Below are 12459 nucleotides of genomic sequence, written 5' to 3' on the forward strand. Positions count from 1 at the left end.
AACCATGTCCCAAAGGTCACCGGGCCTGGTGTCACTTCAAAGAAGTAGTCCAGTTACACCTTTGTGGGCTTATAACGTTTCTTCTGAATGTCCTAGAGAGGTCAGGTTTGTTTTAGTGTACTCCAATCAACAGCCCCTACAACCACAAAAAGGAATGGAGTCATTAGCACTTATGGTTTGTAAATGGCACCCAGAATTATGTTGCACGAAGCACAATTTCACATCATTCTGGTTCCATTTGTGTGAAAACAAGGTCCAATCAGGCTGAAACGTTACAGGAAGGTAGAATCTATTGAGTTGTAAGTGATCTGAACGTTTCATGATGATCGCACATTCCTATAGGGGGTCAAACCATGTCCCAAAGGTCACCGGGCCTGGTGTCACTTTAAAGAAGTAGTCCAGGTACACCTTTGTGGGCTTATAACTTGGCTTCTGAATGTCCTAGAGAGGTCAGGTTTGTTTTAGTGTACTCCAATCAACAGCCCCTACAAACACAAAAAGGAATGGAGTTATTAGCACTTATGGTTTGTAAATGGCACCCAGAATTATGTTGCACGAAGCACAATTTCACATCATTCTGGGTCCATTTGTGTGAAAACAAGGTCCAATCAGGCTGAAACGTTACAGAAAAGTAGAATCTATTGAGTTGTAATTGACCTGAACGTTTCATGATAATAGCACTTTCCTAAGGGGGTCAAACCATGTCCCAAAGGTCACCGGATCTGGTGTCAATTTAAAGAAGTAGTCCAGTTACACATTTGTGGGCTTATAACTTGGCTTCTGAATGTCCTAGAGAGATCAGGTTTGTTTCAGAGTACTCCAATCAACAGCCCCTACAACCACTAAAAGGAATGGAGTCATTAGCACTTATGGTTTGTAAATGGCACCCAGAATTATGTTGCACGAAGCACAATTTCACATCATTCTGGGTCCATTTTTATGTGAAAACAAGGTCCAATCAGGCTGAAACGTTACAAGAAGGTAGAATCTATTGAGTTGTAAGTGATCTGAACGTTTCATGATGATCGCTTATTCCTATAGGGGGTCAAACCATGTCCCAAAGGTCACCGGGCCTGGTGTCACTTTAAAGAAGTAGTCCAGTTACAACTTTGTGGGCTTATAACTTGGCTTCTGAATGTCCCAGAGAGGTCAGATTTGTTTTAGTGTACTCCAATCAACAGCCCCTACAACCACAAAAAGGAATGGAGTCATTAGCACTTATGGTTTGTAAATGGCACCCAGAATTATGTTGCACGAAGCACAATTTCACATCATTCTAGGTTCATTTGTGTGAAAACAAGGTCCAATCAGGCTGAAACGTTACAGGAAGGTAGAATCTATTGAGTTGTAAGTGATCTGAACGTTTCATGATGATAGCACTTTCCTAAGGGGGTCAAACCATGTCCCAAAGGTCACCGGATCTGGTGTCAATTTAAAGAAGTAGTCCAGTTACACATTTGTGGGCTTATAACTTGGCTTCTGAATGTCCTAGAGAGATCAGGTTTGTTTTAGTATACTCCAATCAACAGCCCCTACAACCACAAAAAGGAATGGAGTCATTAGCACTTATGGTTTGTAAATGGCACCCAGAATTATGTTGCACGAAGCACAATTTCACATCATTCTGGGTCCATTTGTGTGAAAACAAGGTCCAATCAGGCTGAAACGTTACAAGAAGGTAGAATCTATTGAGTTGTAAGTGATCTGAACGTTTCATGATGATCGCACATTCCTATAGCGGGTCAAACCATGTCCCAAAGGTCACCGGGCCTGGTGTCACTTTAAAGAAGTAGTCCAGTTACACCTTTGTGGGCTTATAACTTGGCTTCTGAATGTCCTAGAAAGGTCAGGTTTGTTTCAGAGTACTCCAATCAACAGCCCCTACAACCACTAAAAGGAATGGAGTCATTAGCACTTATGGTTTGTAAATGGCACCCAGACTTATGTTGCACGAAGCACAATTTCACATCATTCTGGGTCCATTTGTGTGAAAACAAGGTCCAATCAGGCGGAAATGTTACAAGAAGGTAGAATCTATTGAGTTGTAAGTGATCTGAACGTTTCATGATGATCGCAAATTCCTATAGGGGGTCAAACCATGTCCCAAAGGTCACCGGGCCTGGTGTCACTTTAAAGAAGTAGTCCAGTTACAACTTTGTGGGCTTATAACTTGGTTTCTGAATGTCCTAGAGAGGTCAGGTTTGTCTTAGTGTACTCCATTCAACAGCCCCTACAACCACAAATAGGAATGGAGTCATTAGCACTCATGGTTTGTAAATGGCACCCAGAATTATGTTGCACAAAGCACAATTTCACATCATTCTGGGTCCATTTGTGTGAAAACAAGGTCCAATCAGGCTGAAACGTTACAAGAAGGTAGAATCTATTGAGTTGTAAGTGATCTGAACGTTTCATGATGATCGCACATTCCTATAGGGGGTCAAACCATGTCCCAAAGGTCACCGGGCCTGGTGTCACTTTAAATAAGTAGTCCAGTTACACATTTGTGGGCTTATAACTTGGCTTCTGAATGTCCTAGAGAGATCAGGTTTGTTTTAATGTACTCCAACCAACAGCCCCTACAACCACAAAAAGGAATGGAGTCATTAGCACTTATGGTTTTTAAATGGCACCCAGAGTTATGTTGCACGAAGCACAATTTCACATCTTTCTGGGTCCATTTGTGTGAAAACAAGGTCCAATCAGGCTGAAACGTTACAAGAAGGTAGAATCTATTGAGTTGTAAGTGATCTGAACGTTTCATGATGATCGCACATTCCTATAGGGGGTCAAACCATGTCCCAAAGGTCACCGGGCCTGGTGTCACTTTAAAGAAGTAGTCCAGCTACACCTTTGTGGGCTTATAACTTGGCTTCTGAATGTCCTAGAGAGGTCAGGTTTTTTTTAGAGTACTCCAATCCACAGCCCCCATTACCACTAAAAGGAATGGAGTCATTAGCACTTATGGTTTTTAAATGGCACCCAGAGTTATGTTGCACGAAGCACAATTTCACATCATTCTGGGTTCATTTGTGTGAAAACAAGGTCCAATCAGGCTGAAACGTTACAGGAAGGTAGAATCTATTGAGTTGTAAGTGATCTGAACGTTTCCTAATGATAGCACTTTCCTAAGGGGGTCAAACCATGTCCCAAAGGTCACCGGATCTGGTGTCAATTTAAAGAAGTAGTCCAGTTACACATTTGTGGGCTTATAACTTGGCTTCTGAATGTCCTAGAGAGATCAGGTTTGTTTTAATGTACTCCAACCAACAGCCCCTCCAACCACAAAAAGAAATGGAGTCATTAGCACTTATGGTTTGTAAATGGCACCCAGAATTATGTTGCATGAAGCACAATTTCACATCATTCTGGGTCCATTTGTGTGAAAACAAGGTCCAATCAGGCTGAAACGTTACAAAAAGGTAGAATCTATTGAGTTGTAAGTGATCTGAACGTTTCATGATGATCGCACATTCCTATAGGGGGTAAAACCATGTCCCAAAGGTCACCGGGCCTGGTGTCACTTTAAAGAAGTAGTCCAGTTACACCTTTGTGGGCTTATAACTTGGCTTCTGAATGTCCTAGAGAGGTCAGGGTTGTTTTAGAGTACTCCAATCCACAGCCCCCATTACCTCTAAAAGGAATGGAGTCATTAGCACTTATGGTTTTTAAATGGCACCCAGAATTATGTTGCACGAAGCACAATTTCACATCATTCTGGGTCCATTTGTGTGAAAACAAGGTCCAATCAGGCTGAAACGTCACAGAAAAGTAGAATCTATTGAGTTGTAAATTTTTCCTGTGTTTAATTATGATAGCACATTCCTATAGGGGGTCAAACCATGTCCCAAAGGTCACCTGGCCTGGTGTCACTTCAAAGAAGTAGTCCAGTTACACCTTTGTGGGCTTATAACATTTCTTCTGAATGTCCTATAGAGGTCAGGTTTGTTTTAGTGTACTCCAATCAACAGCCCCTACAACCACAAAAAGGAATGGAGTCATTAGCACTTATGGTTTGTAAATGGCACCCAGAATTATGTTGCACGAAGCACAATTTCACATCATTCTGGGTCCATTTGTGTGAAAACAAGGTCCAATCAGGCTGAAACGTTACAGGAAGGTAGAATCTATTGAGTTGTAAGTGATCTGAACGTTTCGTGATGATAGCACTTTCCTAAGGGGGTCAAACCATGTCCCAAAGGTCACCGGATCTGGTGTCAATTTAAAGAAGTAGTCCAGTTACACATTTGTGGGCTTATAACTTGGCTTCTGAATGTCCTAGAGAGATCAGGTTTGTTTTAGTATACTCCAATCAAAAGCCCCTACAACCAAAAAAAGGAATGGAGTCATTAGCACTTATGGTTTTTAAATGGCACCCAGAATTATGTTGCACGAAGCACAATTTCACATCATTCTGGGTCCATTTGTGTGAAAACAAGGTCCAATCAGGCTGAAACGTTACAGGAAGGTAGAATCTATTGAGTTGTAAGTGATCTAAACGTTTCATAATGATCGCACATTCCTATAGGGGGTCATACCATGTCCCAAAGGTCACCGGGCCTGGTGTCACTTTAAAGAAGTAGTCCAGTTACACCTTTGTGGGCTTATAACTTGGCTTCTGAATGTCCTAGAGAGGTCAGGTTTGTTTTAGAGTACTCCAATCCACAGCCCCCATTACCACTAAAAGGAATGGAGTCATTAGCACTTATGGTTTTTAAATGGCACCCAGAATTATGTTGCACGAAGCACAATTTCACATCATTCTGGGTCCATTTGTGTGAAAACAAGGTCCAATCAGGCTGAAACGTTACAAGAAGGTAGAATCTATTGAGTTGTAAGTGATCTGAACGTTTCATGATGATCGCACATTCCTATAGGGGGTCAAACCATGTCCCAAAGGTCACCGGGCCTGGTGTCACTTTAAAGTAGTCCAGTTACACATTTGTGGGCTTATAACTTGGCTTTTGAATATCCTTGTTAAAAGTCCACTTTCCAGAGGAATAATGTTTGTGAACACCGTTTAGACTACATTACCCATGATGCACCTCGGTATCTGTACTTCCCGTTGGGAACGTGTTTAGCGCAGTTCAGCACAGCTGAAAGGTGTTGGATGATCAGCGTTTTTCTCGTGCGTTCCTGTGTGAGTTACCCTTGGTGTGCGTGTTTATCATGTGAGTATTATAAGATGAGATTGATGCTTATTTGACTTTATCTGTGAGTTGCTCTGTGTACATCACTAAGAAGCTAGTCCTGTTGCTAAGTTGCAGGTTTTGTTGGCCTACTTCAGGCAGCCTTGGTTGCAGCTTATATGGCATTCCATATACGACTCACTATCAAGTATGGTGGTTGGAGGTGGATAGAACTATTTTCTGTGTTTATTATCTGACCTGTAGAGATACTGTTTGCTAATGCATATACCAACAAGAAATTCATGTATGGTCTTAGGGTGGCATCTAGTGGCCATGAGGTTTATAGCAGATCATATAACTTCATGTTGGAAACCCACAGTGCTGTATAAGCGGTACATTGCTATTCATACTAATGGTTGTTCTTTCTGTTAACAGATTACCACACCCACATACTCCTGCACACTCACACTCCCTTTACCTGCATTCATAGATGGGAATGCAATTGCCTCACTTGTTGATGTCATCTGCTACCTCTTTAATAAAACTACTTGGACTACATCACTGTGGAGTGCCAATCCTTCTGACCGAGGACAACTCAGTTGAAGCGTGATCGGCAATCAGTGCAAACATTCAGTACAAGTGGTCCTTCGAGCCGGATTTGCCTTGGCTGAGTTCATGAGATGGAAAACCCTCAGGATGGAGGTGCATCGAGTAGCCCCCGTCCAAAACGGGAGAGGAAACTCCCGGGATATCTGGTGGACTATGAGCACAACCTAACTGAGCCACCCAACCCATCTAGAGCTCCAAGTAGTTCCAGTAGCTCTGACAATGAAGAGGAAGGGAGATGGCAGAGGATGGAATCCGCATGGAACAGTGTCCTCCAAACCATGAATCACCTTCAAGCGTCTATGGAGGACACTCATGGAACATTACTGAAGCGGGTGGAGCGTTTGGAGCAAGCTTCACAACCTAGCAGTGAGGTGATACATCGCACCATAGAGCCACTACCTGTACCAGAGCAGGACACCACAACACCTGCGAACATGCTGATGCCAGTGAAGGCATCTGCTCCATCACCTCCTCGTAAAGTGAGTTTTCACACTCAGCCAGTGCTGCACCCTGCCACTTATGTAGCTGCATCAACGCCACTCAGGAGACTTGGACGATGCACCGCTACACCCTTCGTGTACCAGAGATCGGAACATCATCTCCTTATAAACCGGCCAGGCCAGGTGCAGATATCACATCACGCAGCCTCAGCTAATCAGCCAAGACAACGTGCTTATCATGCAGTACAGCAGCTATCACAGGCTGGGGATCCAGTGAGTCTGCAGCAGACGTTACATCCAGCTGCTCCCGTCTTCCAAGCTAGACCTCCAGCTAATCCTGTGTACTTGCAGCAACCACCGCGTCCTGCTGATCCGACCTACCAACTTCCGCGTCCACCAGAACCTGTGACCCAGCCATCACAGTGGGCAGACGCTCAGCACCCTGTATCCAACATATTGCATCCTGAAGCTTTGCCTGATCCAGCTGGCAACCACCACGTTCCCGACCCGTCAGGAAGTGACCATTCATCATCTTCCTCTGCTGGACAATATAATCCACGGGTTGCCACATCTGAATCAGCCAGAGCGCCTCTACCAAACCTGATGGAAATGATGGTGGCATCTTCATATGGTATTCCAAAGCCTAGGCTGGTGGTCTTCAGGACGGGCAGAGAGAGTGACTTCGCCTTATTAAAGAAAGGGCTGGACAGCACCTTAGGGCCACATTCTCATCTGGGAGAAGATTACAAGTTTCAGGTCCTATTAGATCATCTAGAATATCCCAGCGCCCTACAGGTAGCCAAGCGCTACATCCACGACCGCACTCCCTATACTAGTGCAATGAGGGTGCTAGAGCAGAGGTATGGACAGCCAAGGCAGTTAGTCCAAAGTGAGCTTAGCACTATATTGAACTGCCCCCCTATTAGAACAGGAGACTCTCAAGCTATTGAGGACCTGTCCCTGTCCGTGTCCAGCCTGGTCGGGCTTCTCAGTACCATGGATGAAGTAGCAGCCAGTGAGCTTCATTGTGGTTCACATGTGGACAGACTGCTTACCAAACTCCCCCTGAACTACAGAGACAGCTTCATCGAGTACTGTATTACCCGGGGGATCATCCGCACGGGCAGCAGCCGAACATACAATATGTACGACTTCTCAGAATGGCTTGAACGGAAATCCCAAGTCCTTCAGCTATCCAGACAAGCCTCTCACATGCCCTCTGACAGGCCACGCCCAGAGAAGAACCTACTCAAAGCCTTAGCAGGGCCCAAGTCACACAGCAAATCTGCTTCCATCTACTACGGCCCAAATCCAGCCCAAGCCAAGCTAAGACCAGGGGGAGGATCTACAGCTCCCAATCCGACAGTCCAACCTAAGAAGAGACAGAAGTTCAAACCTTATTGTCCATACTGTGAAGGGACAGAGCATTATCTGAATGGCTGTGATGGATTTAAAGGGCTAGACCTCAAAGCTATGGCTACCTGGATTACTGAGAAGGCCAAATGCTGGCGCTGTGGCCGTAAACATTCTCCAGAGCAGTGTACTCTAAAGAAGCCGTGCAGCACCTGTGGTGACCAGCATTTGTCTGTGCTCCATGACCTGGTTGAGGCCAAGAAGCGGGACCCTAACATACTAACTGTGAGTACTAGTATGGTTTACCTAGACTATTCAAGTCACTCAGGTCGAGTCATGCTTAAAGTAGTACCAATTCAACTACATCATGGTGGCAAATCTCTGGACACATTTGCTGTGCTTGATGACGGCTCAGAAAAGACTGTTGTGCTTCCTGCGGCAGTTGAATCTCTAGGTTTGGAGCAGGAGGAAGCAACACTCGCACTGCGAACTATCCGTCGAGATGTAATCCAGATGAAGGGAGGCTTTGTCTCATTTCAGGTGTCACCGAGAGCTAAGCCCAAAGTGAGGTACAAAGTAACACATGCATTCACAGCCGACCAGCTGAGTCTAGCTACTCAGTCATGTCCAGCTGAACAGCTGAAGAAGAAGTATCTTCACTTGCAGAAAGTCCAGATCAAAGGATTTAACCAGGTCCAACCTTTGGTGCTACTTGGCTCAGATAATGCTCATCTCATCACCCCTGTCCGTCCTGTCCTTAGGGGGTCATCTAAAGGGCCAGTAGCCGTCTGCACCAAGCTCGGATGGGCCATCCAGGGGCCAGCCAGTAGTATGCCTACATCTGAGGGGGAGCTGCAGTGCCTGAACATGTGTCTTTCTCCTGCAGAGGCCCTGCATCAAGATGTGAAGCGTTTGTGGCAACTAGATGTTCCCCCCTGTAGGACAGAGAAGGAGGTCACACGGTCAAAGGAGGACAGAGAGGCAGTGGCTACGTTGGAAACAAAGACCCTCAGAGTCCCAGTAGATGGTGTCGAGAGATATGCCACTCCTCTACTGAGAAGAAGAGACTTTCCACGTCTGTGTGTCTCCCCTGAAGCAGTAAAGGGCCTCCTCAGATCTACTGAACGTAAGCTGGCCAAGAACCCTGATCTGACCCATACATACAACCAGGAGATCCACAGGTTAGTAGAGTCTGGCTATGTTGCTAAGCTGAGCCCAGATGAGACACATAGCTCTTCTGAGTCATGGTATGTACCGCACCACATAGTACATCACAACAATAAGGCTAGAGTGGTCTTCAACTGTTCGTTTGAGTTTCAGGGGTCCGTCCTGAACCGCTGCCTCTTACCAGGACCTCCCATGGGACCCACTCTGCTGGGGGTATTACTCCGCTTCCGTCAACATCCTGTAGCCGTGAGTGGAGATATCAAAGCCATGTTTCATCAGGTTCGGCTGCTCCCAGAGGATTGTCCCCTGCTACGGTTTCTGTGGAGGGATTGTGAAACGGATCGGCCCCCAGACATATATGAGTGGAGAGTTTTGCCCTTCGGAACGACATGTAGCCCCTGCTGTGCTACGTTCGCCCTACAGAGACATGCAAGGGAGCACAAAGAAACCCACAAAGACATCTGTGACTCAGTCCACACAGCCTTCTACGTGGATAATTGTTTACAGTCCCTGTTCAACCCAGAAGAGGCAAAACAGCTCATCGACCGGATGAGAGATTTACTCATTCAGGGAGGATTTGATATACGACAGTGGGCGAGCAACGTGCCCGAAGTAGTTGCTCATCTGCCCGCTTCAGCTCGATCAGAGAGCTGTGAACTTTGGCTGAACTTCAAAGGTCTCGACTCACAAGAGTCAACGTTAGGACTTAGCTGGCACTGTCCGACAGATGTCCTGGGATATAAGCACCGCCCTATCACCTACTCCACGGTCACGCTGCGCAATGTGTACAAGGTACTAGCTACCCAGTATGACCCACTAGGGTATATTTGTCCCTACACTACAAGGGCCAAGCTGATTGTACAGGCCCTGTGGAGCACAGAAAGAGGGTGGGATGAGCCCATCGAAGGGAATCTACTTCAGTCCTGGCTTGAGTGGGAAGGCGAACTGTCACACCTTCAGCATGTCATCATTCCCCGCTGCTACGCTCCTCCTCATAACTCCAGCAATGTGACATATGAAGCTCACGTATTCTGTGACGCATCGGAAAAGGCTTATGGGGCTGTGGCTTATCTCAGGGTAATTGAGCGGCAACGGCCCATCATCACATCATTCCTGATGGCTCGCTCCAGAGTGGCCCCACGCAAGCAGGTGTCAATGCCCCGGTTGGAGCTTTGCGCAGCACTCACAGGAGCCCAATTGGCCAGATTACTCCAGACAGAGCTTACTGTTCCCATACAGTCGATTTACCTGTGGACAGACTCTACCACGGTGCTGCAGTGGATCCAATCTAGCTCCTGTCGCTATAAGGTATTTGTGGGGACTCGAATCTGTGAAATACAGGAGCTGACATCTCCTGAACAGTGGCGATATGTGACCTCTGAGCTCAATCCTGCTGATGACATCACCAGAGGGAAACATCTCGCTGACCTAACAGCCCCCAATCGTTGGTCACATGGTCCACCTTTCCTATTACAAGCCGCTGACACTTGGCCTAAGCTGCCAACAGAGTTTCCAGCCTGCAATGAAGCAGAGCTCAGGAGGACTGCATTCTGTGGGCACGCTTCTGTATCCCCAACCTTGCCGGATCCAATGCAGTATGCCTCACTAGATAAGCTGATTGCTGCTACGTACCGGACCCTACACGGGGCGGCCGACACTCCTATTACAGCCGCGGAGCGACTGGAAACCAAGACCATGCTGCTCCGCTCAGCTCAGACCGACAGCTTCACAGAGGAGACCAAAGCCCTCCAGACCAGTCGCCCAGTCCGCTCAGACAGCCGTCTTAGCACGCTGTCCCCTGAATATGACAGTCTTACTGGTCTCATCAGAGTCGGAGGCCGCCTTCGTCAAGCCGCAGACTTAGATCCAGACAGTATTCATCCCATCGTACTAGCAGCTGAACATCCCCTGACCAAGCTCATCATAAGGACTTATGATGACCAGCTCCTTCACCCAGGTGCAGAGAGGCTATTTGCGGAGATAAGGCGCACCTATTGGATTCTCAGAGGACGTCAAGCCATTAAGAAACACCAGCACCAGTGTGTGGACTGTAGGAGATGGCGCGCCACACCTTCTACACCCAAGATGGCTGATTTACCTTCCTCACGGATGAGACTCTATAAACCCCCGTTCTGGTCAACGGGCGTAGACTGTTTCGGGCCATACACGATAAAGATAGGTCGTAGAAGAGAGAAACGCTGGGGAATTATCTACAAGTGTCTTACAACTAGATGTGTGCATCTCGATCTCCTCCCTAGTCTTGACACCGATTCCTTCCTTATGTCATTACGCAGATTTATCGCACGCAGAGGAAAGCCATACGAGATGTGGTCTGATCAAGGAACCAATTTCAGAGGTGGTCATAGAGAACTCCAAGCAGCATTTGAAAACATGGAGCCTGACCTCAAGCAGCAACTAGCCACGCAGGCTATCCACTTCTGCTTCAATCCCCCACACTCGCCTCATTTCGGAGGAGCCTGGGAAAGGGAAATCAGAGCAGTGAAGTCAGCTCTACAAGTAGTCCTGAAGGACCAAGTTGTGGCAGAAGAAGTCCTACTCACAGCTCTCATAGAGGTTGAGGGCATTTTGAACTCAAAACCGCTTGGCTATGCATCGGCTGACATAGCTGACCCAGATCCCATCACACCAAATCTTCTCTTGATGGTGCGGCGTGATTCAGTACTACCCCTGGCAGTCTACTTCCCCTCAGGCACTCTTTCGACCAGAAGATGGATACACAGCCAGGTCATCAGTGACCACTTCTGGAAGCGGTTCATACAGAACTACCTCCCAGGACTGCAACTCCGACAGAAATGGAGGAAGTCCACTGACAACATGACCGTGGGACAAGCTGTTATGATTGTAGACTCTAATCTGCCTAGAGGCCTCTGGCCTGTGGGTACCATTTCCCAAGTTTTCCCAGGGACTGATGGTGTTGTTCGGGCTGCCGAAGTCAAGGTTAAAGACAGTCTCTATGTTCGCCCGGTGACTAAGCTAGTGGGACTCCCCAAAGTCCCTGAGGACTTAGATGATACTGTTCCGCAATAGCTTGACTTTAGCATGTGTGTATTTGTATCCATACAAATACAGGGGCGGCTGTTAAAAGTCCGCTTTCCAGAGGAATAATGTTTGTGAAGACCGTTTAGACTACATTACCCATGATGCACCTCGGTATCTGTACTTCCCGTTGGGAACGTGTTTAGCGCAGTTCAGCACAGCTGAAAGGTGTTGGATGATCAGCGTTTTTCTCGTGCGTTCCTGTGTGAGTTACCCTTGGTGTGCGTGTTTATCATGTGAGTATTATAAGATGAGATTGATGCTTATTTGACTTTATCTGTGAGTTGCTCTGTGTACATCACTAAGAAGCTAGTCCTGTTGCTAAGTTGCAGGTTTTGTTGGCCTACTTCAGGCAGCCTTGGTTGCAGCTTATATGGCATTCCATATACGACTCACTATCAAGTATGGTGGTTGGAGGTGGATAGAACTATTTTCTGTGTTTATTATCTGACCTGTAGAGATACTGTTTGCTAATGCATATACCAACAAGAAATTCATGTATGGTCTTAGGGTGGCATCTAGTGGCCATGAGGTTTATAGCAGATCATATAACTTCATGTTGGAAACCCACAGTGCTGTATAAGCGGTACATTGCTATTCATACTAATGGTTGTTCTTTCTGTTAACAGATTACCACACCCACATACTCCTGCACACTCACACTCCCTTTACCTGCATTCATAGATGGGAATGCAATTGCCTCA

General features: G+C 46.5%; 1 protein-coding gene across 1 annotated transcript in view; it reads left to right on the forward strand.

Annotated features, from left to right (window-relative positions):
* Positions 1 to 11832, forward strand: part of LOC139068835 (uncharacterized) — a 303424-nt gene extending 291592 nt beyond the window's left edge. Inside the window, exon 2 of the mRNA XM_070549149.1 lies at positions 7024 to 11832. Coding sequence (XP_070405250.1) covers positions 7175 to 11746 — 4572 coding nt within the window. The 5' untranslated portion in view covers positions 7024 to 7174 and the 3' untranslated portion in view covers positions 11747 to 11832. The remainder of the gene's footprint in view (positions 1 to 7023) is intronic.
* Positions 11833 to 12459: the final 627 nt, after the last annotated feature.

The sequence above is a fragment of the Nothobranchius furzeri genome, chromosome 3 (assembly GCF_043380555.1).
Source record: "Nothobranchius furzeri strain GRZ-AD chromosome 3, NfurGRZ-RIMD1, whole genome shotgun sequence".
In the NCBI taxonomy this organism is placed as follows: domain Eukaryota; kingdom Metazoa; phylum Chordata; class Actinopteri; order Cyprinodontiformes; family Nothobranchiidae; genus Nothobranchius; species Nothobranchius furzeri.